Source organism: Aedes aegypti, chromosome 1 (assembly GCF_002204515.2).
Source record: "Aedes aegypti strain LVP_AGWG chromosome 1, AaegL5.0 Primary Assembly, whole genome shotgun sequence".
Lineage (NCBI taxonomy): Eukaryota > Metazoa > Arthropoda > Insecta > Diptera > Culicidae > Aedes > Aedes aegypti.
In genome coordinates, this window is record NC_035107.1 from 212,942,927 (window position 1) to 212,957,762 (window position 14,836).

At 37.5% G+C, this 14,836-nt stretch overlaps 1 protein-coding gene across 3 annotated transcripts in view; it reads left to right on the plus strand.

Annotated features, from left to right (window-relative positions):
- The window catches only part of LOC5576294 (general transcriptional corepressor trfA), a 74,428-nt gene that overhangs the window by 24,279 nt on the left and 35,313 nt on the right, over positions 1 to 14,836 (plus strand). For 2 of the 3 annotated variants that reach the window (XM_001662534.2, XM_001662535.2), the window contains exons 2-3: positions 1,198 to 1,360; positions 2,575 to 2,751. In XM_001662534.2, coding sequence (XP_001662584.2) covers positions 1,198 to 1,360; positions 2,575 to 2,751 — 340 coding nt within the window. Of the gene's footprint in view, positions 1 to 956; positions 1,063 to 1,197; positions 1,361 to 2,574; positions 2,752 to 14,836 lie in introns of those variants that run through there. The other variant, XM_021857478.1, reaches the window with a different exon arrangement.

Below are 14,836 nucleotides of genomic sequence, written 5' to 3' on the forward strand. Positions count from 1 at the left end.
AAGACACTATAGTGCAAACATCATGTTTTCAAGGTCAAAACAATTTCGATCACGTGTTTTTCAGCGACGGCTACAGTGTGCGCTCGTAGAATTTCGTACCTTTTTTATTCCGAATATGCATCATACCATTGATTAGTTCTTCTTTCCAATGAGCTTTTTGCATTCAAAAAAGCATCTTTCAGTGGAATTTTGTGGCTTACAGCAACATTTGAGGTAACGCCAGCTATAGTTAATTGATCTGCAAATCGATACATGACTCGGAATCCATTGTACAGATGTCTTCCATCTGTAGCATTTATCCAGTATGTCGACCAGGATTGCTTCGTCTGACTTTGAATCTTTGGCATTTTGCTAACACGAGGCAAGCTGATGTAGAGTCTGTGTAGATCACATAGTTCTGAAGTTGATCTTTCAATGGATCATTAAAATAACCAAAACGGCCGCTATCAAAAGGGTAGATAGCGCCACCGTAGCCTTGTGTGTTTGACAGAACAGCAATGCTGTCACAATGTTAAATCCCATATACAGTGGCGCCTTTGTTTTGATGCGGTGAGCACTGGCAAAAACTATCTTCAATGATCCATTATTTGCGTTGCTATCGATATAGCAATTACTTCCGCCGATGTAACACTTGTTTCCATGGCAAGCTTTAGTAAGGGCAAGGAGGGAAGGAGGCCATCTTTAACTTGCTGGCCGTTTTGTTTACAAACATTACTGCCTGGCCTGGATAACGCTCAAACTGAAACTAACCGTGCTGCCAATAGTGCGAACGAAATAGTTGAAAAGAGAGATAAAAGTAGAGTACGCTACGCACAGATGCGGCTGCATTAGAATAATTTCTGACATCATTTTTTCTCCAACCAATCAGAAGTCATTAATGCCTGGCCCGCAAGATGCTGAAACTAAAACAAACCGTGCTGCCATAAGTGTGGACGAAATTGTAGAAAAGAGAGAAAGAAGTATAGAGCACACATCGAGCACTCTCTACCTGTCATGTTCGATTGGATCCGAAAGTTCTACCCGACAGACTGTGCTCAGCCTACACTATAAAATTTCATAAAGGTAGCAAACTTTGATGTAGTACAGATAGAACTGTTGGATTTTCCTTCGTTATTTCAAAAGGAAATTTGTTGCAAAAAACGTTACCATACTACCAACCCCATTTAACAGTTGAACTCTCTTCCCTCTCGATTGTAGTGTTGCCGAGCAAGCCATAGCCATGATGAAAAACCTACCAATATTCAAAGCCGTTGATCCGGCCATAAAATCCGAAAGATTTGCGAAGGAAAAATCCGATGTCGGCGGCAGCAACATGAACAACAATTACAACGACGATCAACAGCAGAGAAATTCCAGCATGGTAAGTCCTTTGGCAGGTTCTGCCAGGTTTTTTTTCTATCGTTGACCCATTCCGCTCCATCATAAAACATATTGACATTACACCCAGCGAAATCAAACTAGTGACACCTTGGTTTCCATTGTTGCGTTAAAAACATTGCTCCAACCATCAAGAGCACATGGGCAAAGCCTATGACCGATTGAATGAATTGCTTGCTTTTCTCATAGTAATTCCCATATACATACAAGCCCTTCAACTTAGGCAGTCTCAGTTTTCATCCATATGAGCTCAAATTTTGGGAGGACACCAACATCAGAAACAAATCAGGGTGGTGCTATTTTGATTTCGCTGAGTGTATGAATGCTTACGCTGCGTTTCCAAGATCTCGAATTTCATCCGATGGAATTTCCAACTTTATTTCCTCGCGGGCAGGCAACTGGCAGTTTTGGTTTTAGCTCCGCTCAGCAGAGTGTGTGCCTTCTTGGTGGTAGTGCTGCTGCTCCGGCACCACTGCTTCTTCTATACAATCAAGTCTATTCATTCAACATACATCTCGGTCGCGGCCAAGCGTTTCAGGCACGGGCCCTCCAAGCGTGTCAGCCCTATATATATGAACCGTGGCCAACATGATTTTGACGTTTTTGGGAATTTGACGCTTTTGGGGAATCTGACAGTTTTGGATTGTTCACGTTAACTTATAACTACTCATTAACGTGGGTTTAAGCTGGGTAAGGCGCATAATGACGAAATTGATTTTAGTGTGCTGTTGCTCAAAAGTTACACGATTCCTAGAAATATGCAAGTAAATGAGTTAACAATTGTGTAAGCCACTATATAAAGGGAGAAACTATCTTCAACGTGTTTTTATTGTAAGCTACGGTGAAATCGTTTTTTTTGCCCCCCTGGTTTCAGCTCTATGCCGTTCGACAGCAGCAGCTTATTCAGGCTGCAAGCGCCAATGCAACCATCCTGGCTTCCTATGGCAATAGCTTTCGCTCCAATATGGGGCTCTGCTCACTTCCGGTGCCACCGCCATTGCCTCCACTGAATCCGGAACTGCTCCGACTGTTGGAAAACGTCGATTGTCCACAGTTGCTAGAATCGTTGGGTCCCATTTTGAATCATCGTGCTATGTCCATGGTAGATTAGAATCAGTAGTTATCATTATTATTTAGAATCACCCTAATATCCCAAGCCAAATATCCAACTAATGCGAAATCGGTGTGTATTTGCAGAACAACCAAATGAACAAGGGTAGCGGCAATCGGCAGCAAAGGGGAGGTAACAATTCCAATAACAACAAAAGTAACAAGAACAACAATAACAGCATGAATGGCGGAGGAAGTTACGGTGATGTGAATCTCATGACTATGGACTTTGATTCGCCGCAGAGGTCTCAACCTAGGAATATGGTAAGTTTAAAAAAAAAAATATATATTAAAATGCGATCGTACATGTGAAAAATTTAAATTCCAAAAATCTGTTAACATCGAAGTGGGCTTCGTAGCCGTGCGGTTAATGTCACCGAGGCATTTAGCCACATCGTGCTAAGGAGTGTGGGTTCGATTTCCGCCTCAGGCCGAAAAACTTTTCGAGAGGAATCTTTTCCGACTGTGCCACTGGGCGTTGCATTAGGGTGGGGCTTATTTCCAAAAATCTTCCGTAGTCAGGATTTACAGAGTGGAAAATGATCATCGGTCCCAAAATAGCATCCTGTGAAAAAATGAGAATTTTTGGTGAAGGTTTAGAGGTGGCGCAAAGGGCGTAAGTGCAGTTTTCCCATTTTAGTGAACTCTGAAAAATTTTGGTATGCTATTCAGCTTGTTTTGGTGATTTTAGGACCCCTAAGGGCTAAAAATCACCTCAGAAATGCGATATCTCCACTCCTTTAGATGATATTTGACGAAATATATTTTATGCCTGCGATTTTTGGCCCTTGACTAAGTTACGCTGACTGATTACTATGAACCCGATTAAGCATATGAATAGCTTAGGAGGATTCATATGCTAGTAGAATGGAATAAAGAGCAGAGAAGAATGAGAGAAAAAACAAAGAACACATAAGAATGTAAGGTGGGGTGGGTTAAACAGGTGGGAGGGTGTAACTGATGATATTATACCAGAATGAACTGCGGAACCGTGAAAATATCTGGGTTGGATGTATGAGATGTGGTTATGTGCAAGTTTAACACTAATTTAGTATTTTAGAATGTCTGTTTGATATAAATCCAGCAATTGCTTTTATAATCTGAAAGAAATTACAGAGGGGGTCTAAATCCATACAGGCTCAAAATCCGTACACTTCATACAAATAGAAGGCGTTTTATATGAAGGGTTTAGATTCATTTTTCTTCATTTTGATCCCGCACGATATATCCTTATTAGGTAAATCCATAAACGACTTCTGCTCTCTAGCAATAACACTTCCTCCTCTTCCTTCTGGATTATGATGCCATTTCAGAAATTAATTGCGTTTGGTCTTCCAATACTTCATTTTCGCCACAACACCTTCAACACTACTTTGGACAAACAAATGCAGTTGAAATTCAATACATCGTTCTACACCTGTATTTGAAATGGATGTATATAAAAAAAAACAGCAGAAGTGAAAAATCGATAGTCAAAATTCATATTAGTGCACGAGCGTCTATAGGATGCGAGAGATAAAGCACTTCAGGTTGAAAACCTCTCGAATAAAACCAAATTTCCAGGATGTATATTTTGCAACGGTCCTTTTCGATAAATTGCTATCAACATTCAGAAAAAAAAAAACAATCGAACGATTGAACTAAAGTAGTAAAGTGTATTTATGGACATGCATTTATCTATTTCTACCAGGAGAATAATGAACTTCGCATGGAGTTGAGGACATTTTAGTCGTTACTGCATTTTTCCCATAAATAGTAATCTAAAACCGTATGCATGGCTAAAAAACTAGAGATGGGTCAAAAATTGGTGCTCTTCCCCTACTTGAAGAAAAATTGCTCGAAATATTTCTGAAGTAGGTAATATTAAATAGAAGTGAATATAATCATCGTTTTCTACTGGAACTTTTCTCCATTGCGCAAAATCGTAATTTTTCAAGATTCCTCAGTTACACTCACACTGTTGAAAATAATGAAGATTACACGTCATGTTAACTTCATTTATGCGATGCAAACCTGACGTAAATTTTAGTCTGAAATTATGTAAAAATGTATTATATGTCATGTAATCACTTAGGATCCTGCTGAATAGCATGATATATAATTGAAATTTACATGACATATCATGTAAATATCCATGATATTCCACGCTCCAATTATGTGCATTATATGACTCAGAAATTTACACGTTTCGTTCGAACTGCGCAAGACATCACTACCACCTGTTTACCTTACATTTTTCTGTGTTCTTTGTTCTTTCTCTTATTCTTCTTTGCTTTTTGTTCCATTCTACTAGCATAGGAATCCTCCTCAGATATTCAAATGCTTATTCGGGTTCATAGTAATCAGTCAGCGTAACCTATTCAAGGGCCGAAAATCGCAGGCATAAAATATATTTCTTCAAATATCATCTAAAGGAGTGGAGGTATCGCATTTTTGAGGTGATTTTTTGCCCTTAAGGGTCCTAAAATCACCAAAACAAGCTGAAAAGCATACCAAAATTTATCAGAGTTCACTAAAATGGGAAAACTGCACTTACGCCCTTTGCGCCACCTCTAAACCTTCCCCAAAAATTCTCATTTTTTCACAGGATGTTATTTTGGGACCGATTATCATTTTCCACTCTGCAAATCCTGACTACTAAAGATTTTTGGAAATAAGCCCCACCCTAGCGTTGCATGCTAATCCGTTGTCTAGTGTGGTGCTTCCTTCAAAGGGCAAATAGCCCAGTTAATGCTTCCTAACGTGTAGTGTCTAACAGAGTTTGAAAATCTGTAATCTGACCCCTGAGAAGGTTACTCTGGGAGTATGGGGATGCCACACCACCGACGACCCACTCAAACCAGCCTAAGCTCTGATGTGTGTGGTAGTCGAAACGCGTCTAGATTCAATTTATTGGCTGAGTAACGAGTTCATTTAACCCTTCGGAAAATTCAATACAGCAGGGTGTCGACTACCTGGAAAAACCTGGAAAGTCAGGGAATGTCAGGGAATTCGATTTTTGACCTGGAAAGTCAGGGAAAGTCAGGGAATTTCACTAGAGGTCAGGGAAAAATATTCAATACTACAGCATCAAACAAGTTGAATGAGAAAACGCTTTAATGCATATGAGAGTAAGCTGTACTTTACTATCTATACTTATTATTAGAATTCAAAACTTTCTGAAATGAAAAGCATCAACAGTGCTCTCTGAATAGTTTCTTCAATGTTGGCGTAGTTTGCTTTATTAATATTTAGTTCTTTAGTTTCCTAGATTAGATCATTGTCTTCTCTTCAAAATCTTGAGAAAAAATGGATTCCACTTCATCAAATTATGTCAATCTTTACAAGTTTTCCCAAAATATCCAAGTTAAAGTGATAGAACGAAATATAGAGAACAACCAATGAAGATTCTCGTATTTAGGTGAAGATGAAAACCGTATCTCAAAATTTCAAGATCACGAATCTGCAAGACAGGATATTTCTTGATTTTTTTCTATCATGTCGTTTCTGGAAACAATAAAGATAATACCGCAAAGTACTCTAATATGGATATTTGTCCATTTTGCTATCTATTTCAATTTTGATTTTTAAATTTCAATTTTCCAGGATTTTATGAAAATATCGTGTGTTCCAAGCGTTACTTCACGATTTTATTCAGGAGCTTACTTACAAATATATCCAATTTATTTTTTGTTATAAGAAAAACCAGGAAATTCTCCAAAAACATATGAAGATCATTATCTAAGATATCTTCGTGAATCCATAAAATCCATAGAAGCAGAAATTTCAAGAATTTAATTTGAAGGAATCTACTCGACAATCCTTTGACAGTTTGTGAGATTACTTGGAAGGTTAGTCGGACATCGTCCCGTAGATGGGCTAGATCGAGCTCGAAACCAGTCGACTAAAAAAGTAAATTTAAATCCTTTTTAATTCTTTGTGAGAACAATATGTGTTATGTAAGTTCTCGTATTGCGTTCTGTGAGTGTACATGACCCAAGTAACCACAAGCATTAATGTATAACCGTATTTTAACTTTAATTCAACGAGTGCAATGCATCATTGCTTTTATTCTGCAATATGCGTGTAATAATGCTTTAATTCCATTTTATGAATGCAATGTAGCATTGCTTTATTGTAGCAATGAAATGTGCATCAATGGGTGATATACGGTCACCGCTCAATGCTTCATTGCATCATCTTACTCAATGCTTCATCGCAACAAAAACGGCAAGACTTCAATGCAGTATTTATCGTCGATCCTTCATTCACTCAGGCAAATAGATTATAGAAGTACTTAAATATCCCTTATGAAAATTCGCCACAAGAAATCTGGTTGAAATTCGTAGATTTGTCTTATGAGAAACCAGAATTTGAAAACAAACAAAAAAAAAAAGTTACATCAACCTGGAATTGAACCAAAAACCTTACGATTGTTAGGACCGTGCGTACACCACACGCCTATCGCCGATTCAATGTGGCAAGATGCTAAAACGATACATAAAACGTGAAGATGAGCAACCGTTTTACCCCCACATAATGACAACAAAACAAAAGAGCGACAACCGCGGTTAACTGGGAAGTGCAACACTCGTGTTCACCAAACTAATTGCGCACTTCACCCCAAATTGAACTATCACGAAATTTGTAGAGTGCAGAAAAACGGATCATCTCAACGTATTTGACATTTGTTCCTTGAACCACAAGGAATAAGTGCTCTAAAAACATCATGATTCGACGTATCCGACGAGTGAAATCGACAATATTTTCCTACCGGCAGCGAAAGTGTGCTGCTTGAAGTTGTACAATTTTCCCGGCCAAGACATGCAGCATTCATGGTCCGGAGGATAGGCGCGGCGAGTCATCGAAAACATCTCACTTAATTTGGGTTCGAATCCCACCAATCACACCAAAAAAATAAAAATAGACAGACAAATAAGCAACGCTGACCTGACATCCAACGAACAAAAGAGTACAATAATATTTTTGTGTTTCTATTTTGGGTCTTAAAATAATGGTTTCCTTTGAGCATTAAATACACTTTGGCTAAAGCTTTTATACGGTACAGACCGTAACTATACTTTAGCAATTGCCAACATAGAGCTAGGAATTGTAGCCGTATTTACATTTTAATAGCGCCCTTTTCCACTTTAATACTGCATTAATGAGACATGTAATGCAGTATGACTTTATATGCCATATTTTATAGTAACATATAAAGTGATATTGATGCAACTATATACAGCTGTACGGTTACTTGGGGAAGTTCTTACGTTAGCACAAACCCCAGAAAAAAGTACTTGGAAGATACTCATTGAATACTCATTCTTAGTGGAGTTAAATCGAGGATTGTTGGAGACACGACACATTAAAACGAACATCTGAAAACTTATTATTAGCCCGTTATTCAATTCCAGATTTCATTCCGTTAAAAATATTTTAATAAATTTCTCGGAGAAAACGGTTGCTTAAATTAAAAAAATCGGGATTCTAAAAACTAACTAAAATAAATTACCTGTAAAGAATCATGATGAAGAATTTTAAGAAAAAAATTAATACATATTGGAAAAAGTGTCTATGTGATCCCTAAACATTTTTTTGAAGTATTTTTGTAATATACCTATGAATTCTAAATTAATTTCTAGGAAAAAAATCATAACTGAAAGAATTTTTTTAAATATTTTTTAAAGATTCCTGTAGGTGAATTCCGGTGAACAATTGCTTCAAAGAGAAGAAATTTTCTTCCATTATTCACCGTCAAGAAAATTTTCTTTTCTTCAAAGAAAATACGCGCCGGAATTCGCCAACTAGAGGTGTAATTATAAAATTATTAAACTACTTAAAAATCTTTGCACTAGTTTATGGAGGAACAACGTAAGAGTTCTTAAAACATAATTCTTTGTGATAATAAAGTCATATATTTTGATAAAACATTTTAGGAGGTTCTGGGAGAAATATTAGAGGAGTTCCTAGAGAAAGAAGTATTGGAGGAATACTTGGAAAAATAATTTAAGAATTCAAACTAGAATTCCTGAGATTTTTTTGCTGAATTCCTTGATGCATTTTTCAAGGAAAGATGTTTGAAAATGGCTGTAATTTTACCTGAAAAAGAAGTAGCCAAGTTTCAGGAAGTCCTTTCAATAAAAAAGTTTAGTAATGATCTTAATAGAGTGACGTCTTATGTATGACAAATAGTATAATCAGGTTGCGGAAGGTGTCCTAAATTGTCCTTCATGCATGAAACTTGTGAAATTATATCTGAGGTTATTGAACCGAATACATCGTTTTCTACAATTTTAAAAGTAGCTTTTGCGCTTGAAGATTTCAATATGGTCAGTAGATGACTCAGAATTTACTTAGCTTCTACTCAGCTTTTACCGCTTTATTAAAACGAATTATCAAGTTTGAATAGTAAATGTCCAAGTGCTCAGTTTTATCATATAAACTACCAAACAAACAAAACAACATGGTCTGGAATTTTTCTGGAAAACGACTCACGACTGGTCAGGGAAAGTCAGGGAGTTTTATTTTCAAAATTGGGTCGACACTCTGAATACAGTACCAGAAATACGGCTTAACTGACAAATATAAACAAATTGAATTTTATTCACCTAACAGTTTATTTAATAAATTCATATAATACACAGCTGTTCCTTAAACATAACGTTTTTCACGAAATAAGTGAGTGAAAGCGTTCTGTGGCGTAGTTGGTTGATGCGCCCAGTCTAGCGTATTGGGAGTAGTGGGATCGAAGCCACCAGAACGATTCCATTATTTTTCTTAATTTTACGTCGCAATTTGTCGAAATTTACTTTTGTGTAAACTTACGGTCTTTTTTTCGGTCATTCATATATATAATTGAACTAGAAGAGTCACAGGTATTCAAAATCATGAAGATTGAGCCGTCGCATGCCTACTTTTGGTGCTAAAACTTTGTGGTCCCATATTACGGGTTTCCCGATGACTATTCCGGTGCTCCAAAAGAAACAGAATAACCATACATTTATCCTGTTGGAAAAATACATCCAAACATAAAAAATCGTAAAGAATTAGAATTCATTTGGTTTTGGGGCATAAATCCGAGTGATTCCATCGAATTTTCCAGATTCGATTCCACCTTCCGGGACTGCAGGAACCGGTTCCGCATGGACCATTATTATTTATTTATTTGGCTTTACATCACTCTCGGTTCACGGCGGCTTTTCTGCATGCTCGATGCGACCCACGCTCTCGAGGTCCTGGTGTACATGGTCAATCCACCTAGCTCGCTGCGCCCCACCCCTTCTTGTTCCGACCGGAATCGTGACAAACACCATCTTTACAGGGCTGTTGCCCGGCATTCTTGCAACATGCCCTGCCTCGCGTATCCTTCCAGCTTTAGCCACCTTCAGGATTCTGGGTTCGCCGTAGAGTTGGGCGAGCTCGTGGTTCATTCTTCGCCGCCTAGCACCATTCTCCTGCACGCCGCCGAAGATCGTCCTTAGCACTCGGCGTTCGGAAACCCCCAGAGGTTGCAAGTCCTCCCCGAGCATAGTCCACGTCTCATACCGGTAGAGGACTACCGGTCTTATGAGCGTTTTGTATATCGTGCATTTGGTGCGGGGGTGAATCTTTCTTGACCGCAGTTTCGTCTGAAGCGACTTCCACTGATGATGCGCCTTCATATCTCCCGACTAACATTGTTGTCAGCCGTCAGCAAGAATCCGAGGTAAACGAACTCATCTACAACCTCGAAGGTACCCCGTCTATCATGACACTGATTCCTAGGCGGGCCCTGTCGCGCTCGACTCCACCATATAGCATGTACTTTGTCTTGGACGCATTCACCACCAGTCCAACCTTTGCTGCCTCGCGTTTCAGGCGGGTGTACAGTAGGGCGGTTCAAAATTTAAAAATGTTTGAGAATCAGATCTCCCATATCTCTTTTACCATCCTTACCATAAAAATAGTGTTCTGTGAAATTTTCAGCTTTCTAGGTGGTGATTTAAAGGTGACCCAAAGACAATGTAGGCTTATATGGAAATTACTATGGAGAAATTTTGAGATATGTTCCAAACACGCTAGTACTGTAATGTAAGAACAAACTAATTATCCCATAGTAGAAACTCATTCTTCAAACCATAATAAAGAAATTTGCTGAAGAGAGAAATTCAATCCGACGGATAGCAGAAGAGATATTCATGAGTTTGTTTGCTGTTATTTAGCTTAATATGGGATTATAGCCCTGCAAACATGTACAAAAATCACAAACAAAATTAGCTCAAAAGTGATTTGTTTCTCCAGCAACATCCTTCATTAAGGTTTGAAGAATGAGTTTTCAATATGGGATGATAAGTTTCTACTAAAATTACAGTACTAGCGTGTTTGGGACATTTCTCAAAATTTCTCCATATTAATTTCCATATAAACCTGCTTTGTCTTTGGGTCACCTTTAAATCACCACCTAGAAAGCTGAAAATTTCACAGAACACTATTTTTATGGTAAGGATGGTAAGAGAGATTTTGGAATTGCAATGCTCCTGGCTTCAACAATGGAATTTGTTAAAGTTTCAAGAGCATTGTCAATATCAAATTTTATTTGTAAGGGAATATTAACATCAAGATTAGAGTCAATAAATGTTTCATATACAGGGTGTTTGGTTCCATGTTTTTAATAATTTGAGGATCGATAGGTCTCCATGAGATATGAAAAAGTGCCCATGGAACATAGGGTCGCAAATCACTGCTAAGTGAGTTAATCACGATTTTAATATTTTCAACTTGTTCATCTTTGAAACCTCATATCTAATTAATTATGCGTCATACATTTAATCTCAGCGCATGAATCGAAAGCTTATGATCTAATCTATCTTAGTTTCTTGGACGTAATTTTTGTAGAAAATGATTCAAAGGCTCAAATTACGAAAAGTTTGCAAAAAGTGACGGAAAAATCAGCATTTTTCGACGTATTTTTAAGAATTTTATTAAAATTATCGTAATTAATGTTAAAAAAATTCTTCTACAAAATATGCATTAACTTGTTAGCTACCAAAGTGTCTTTGAGAGCAAAAGTGTATCTCTTGTAGATTCGTCACAATATCATGTTGAAAGTTGTGCTTCAAAGAGCAAAAAAATCAAAATAAATATCGGCTGATAACTCTATTCGTTCGTCCGTTCGTGTGTTGATGCCTCCGCGTGTGGATGAAGTGCTCGGAAACGACAGATGTCGGTCGTGCCGAAGCGAAGGAATGAAATCGCTTCGCAACATGCGCCATTTATTTTCTTCTCTTCGCGGCGTTTGGTTTGCAAACAGACGCATAAATAGATTTAGTGCGGTCGCCGCACGACCACCGCAGTAGCGAAAGTGTGTACATAAAGACTGATCCCTTTAAATTCCTCGCACTAGTAGCTGAGCTACGGTGCAGAGAAGATGGGGGGTGCGCTTGCGCGTGTAGCGAGGACTCAATTTATGCATTTCTCGCCTATGACGTGGAACTTTTGATGCATTTTGAAGGGTTTTAGGTCGTCTATTAATTACATAGAGGTGGACAAGTGAGAGTAGAATTTATGACGTGCCATTCACGCCGTTGTAAAAGTACAACACTACCAAGTAAACCTCGCCCGTGATACACAGCACGAGCGAGGTGAATTCTTAGGTTCAATAAAGTTATCTAAATTTATCGCACTAATGCTCAGCGTGAACTGTTGGAGCAGCAGGATGAAATATCTCACAAAATTAGTGACCGTCTATCCTACTACAGCTTGGTTTTCTGTATAAGGTTGCTTACAAATTATGTTCAATAGATCAATCATCTCTCAGTTAACTATTTTTATAAAATCAAATAATAGACCTACATGTAATATTTCATATAATTTTCAGTGTCGTATCCAGAAAATTGCTCAGGGGAGACGAACGACGCAAAAAAGTGAATATTTTTACAAAAATTGGGATGGCTTAAGACGGTTCAACCACATCATTTTGTTTTTCTTTTATCCAGCAAAATAATAGAATAACTGCATAAAATTAAGAATTTCTTTTGAAATTGAGACTTTGGCAGTTTAATAGGTTCTATGTGCAGTCACAACAATTAAAAGTCACAATTTGTAGATCATTACTTTTCTTTTAAAAAAAGCCTGAAGCCTTGCAATGTTTGTAATATGAAATCAAATATTTTGAAAAAAAATCAAATAATTCATCAAATTCCAACATTTTTACTTCATTATTGAAACAATTTATGATAGATTGAACGAAAACGACACAATTTTATCAAGCAGGTTGATGCGGTTCTTGTACAAGAATAATAAAATATAAATAAACCTTTTGTTATGCTCTAAATCAAATAGTAATCAGATCAGTACCCAAATATTTGTAGTTCAAAATTTCATTTTTTTCTCTCTCTCTCTCTAGATGGAAAATTAGAAATCAAATTGAATATAATTTAACAATTAAATGTATTAAAATGAACTTAAAACAGTCACAGTCACAATTAGAAATTGAAGCTCTTTCCAAACTTTAGTCAAGTTTTAATCATCAAGTTAACTGTAACTCTAGCGATGGCAAAATCATTTGAAATTTGACTCATGGAACATATTCAAAGCATAAATGTGTATGATTTTACACGAATTAAATTAAAAAAAATACCTGCTGGAAACCCACCAAAACCCGGAAATATGAGAATATGTCATTTTTCAAACAAAACTAGTTTTATGTTATTTAAAGCTCCCACAGCAATTTACGGATGCTAATGGTTGTCACTATGGCAAGCCTGTAAAATTTCGTGAAGGGAAATATCCTTCATCATTTTAGTAACAGAACCTCCGAAATGTCAAGAAGGCGAAAGTGTTAACACGACACGTAGCAAAACATTTTTTTGGGATGAACAATATGTCATTAATAGTATGTCTCACTATCAAGAACTTTGGTGATCACTAAGACCTCTCACTAATTTGAATTTCAAATCCAAATGTTTAATTTTAATAATAAAATTCAATTCACATTTTCAAAACTGAATAAGCCAAACATGCTTTTAAGAGCGTTTTTCGTATTTCAAGTAGTTTCACACCAAAAACTTACTCCAAAATCCACTAAGGTGGATAGGGAGGGAGGGTTGACCCTCAAACACACCCCCTCCCACTGATCACTTGTTTCTGTTTTGTAGACAATATGATCTTAATTTTCTTTCTGGCGTTATGTCCCAACTGAGACAGAGCCCTGTTCCTCAGCTTAGTGTACTTATGAGCACTTACATAGTTGTTAACTGAATGGTTTTCTCAGCCAAAGTTGCTGTTTTGTATGTGTATATGGGCAGAGGCATATACGTTTTAAATATTTTATATGGGACAAAGTCCACGAGACCCCTTCCAGCTCTGAAATTCTTTGGAAATGAGCATGTAGCTTAAGGACAGCCATAAAAGCACTGCAATATTAAATAAATGAGAAAAAAAAACTCTAGTGGAATTAAATGGTATAGTACTAGATTCGGGTTTTCTTTTATTTATAGGTATTCCACTAAACAGCTCGAAGATTTAATACAAAATATTTTTAATTTTTCTCATGATCTCAATTAAATGCTTTTCACACAAAACAAAAGCATGATTACTGCATTCAGATGAAAATATTAATTTAGAAAATATTCAAGATCTATCCTGCAATTTCCTAGTTGTTCCAATAATTTCTCCACAAATTCCTTCAGGAATTCTTTCAGTTAATGTTCTCAGGAGTTTCCCAGGGATACCTTCAGACTGAGACCACTTGAGGAATCCTTTGTCGGCCAATACCAGGCTGGTTTTTGGGAGGGCCGATCCGACAACGAATCAGATATTACCAGATACATCTTGCAAATGAACTTAGATAAATTCTTGGAGTATAACTAGCAGACTCACCATCTGTTTGGATTGGAGACGAGGTTTCAATGTCGTGTGTGAATTTAGATGGAAGTAAGGAGACGCACTTTGGAATTCATTGTTCAACATTGCACTCCAGGGTGATATTAGGAGACCAACGAGTAAAGAAATGACACTATCATGACACGGTCACATCTTCTTCTTCTTCTTGACATTACGTCCTCACTGGGACAGAGCCTGATTCTCAGCTTCGTGTTCTTATGAGCACTACCACAGTAGTTAACTGAGAGCTTTCTTTGCCAAAGTTATCATTTTCGCATTCGTATATCGGGTAGCAGGTACGATGATACTTTATGCGCAGAGAAGTCAAGGAAATTTCCATTACGAAAAGATGCTGGACCAACCGGGAATCGAACCGAGACACCTTCAGCATGGCTTTACTTTGTAGCCGCGGACTCTTACCACTCGGCTAAGGAAGGCCTACGGTCACATATGGTCCTTGGTCTTGTGGACGATATCGGCCTCATTTAATTCGATCGCAGGTCAG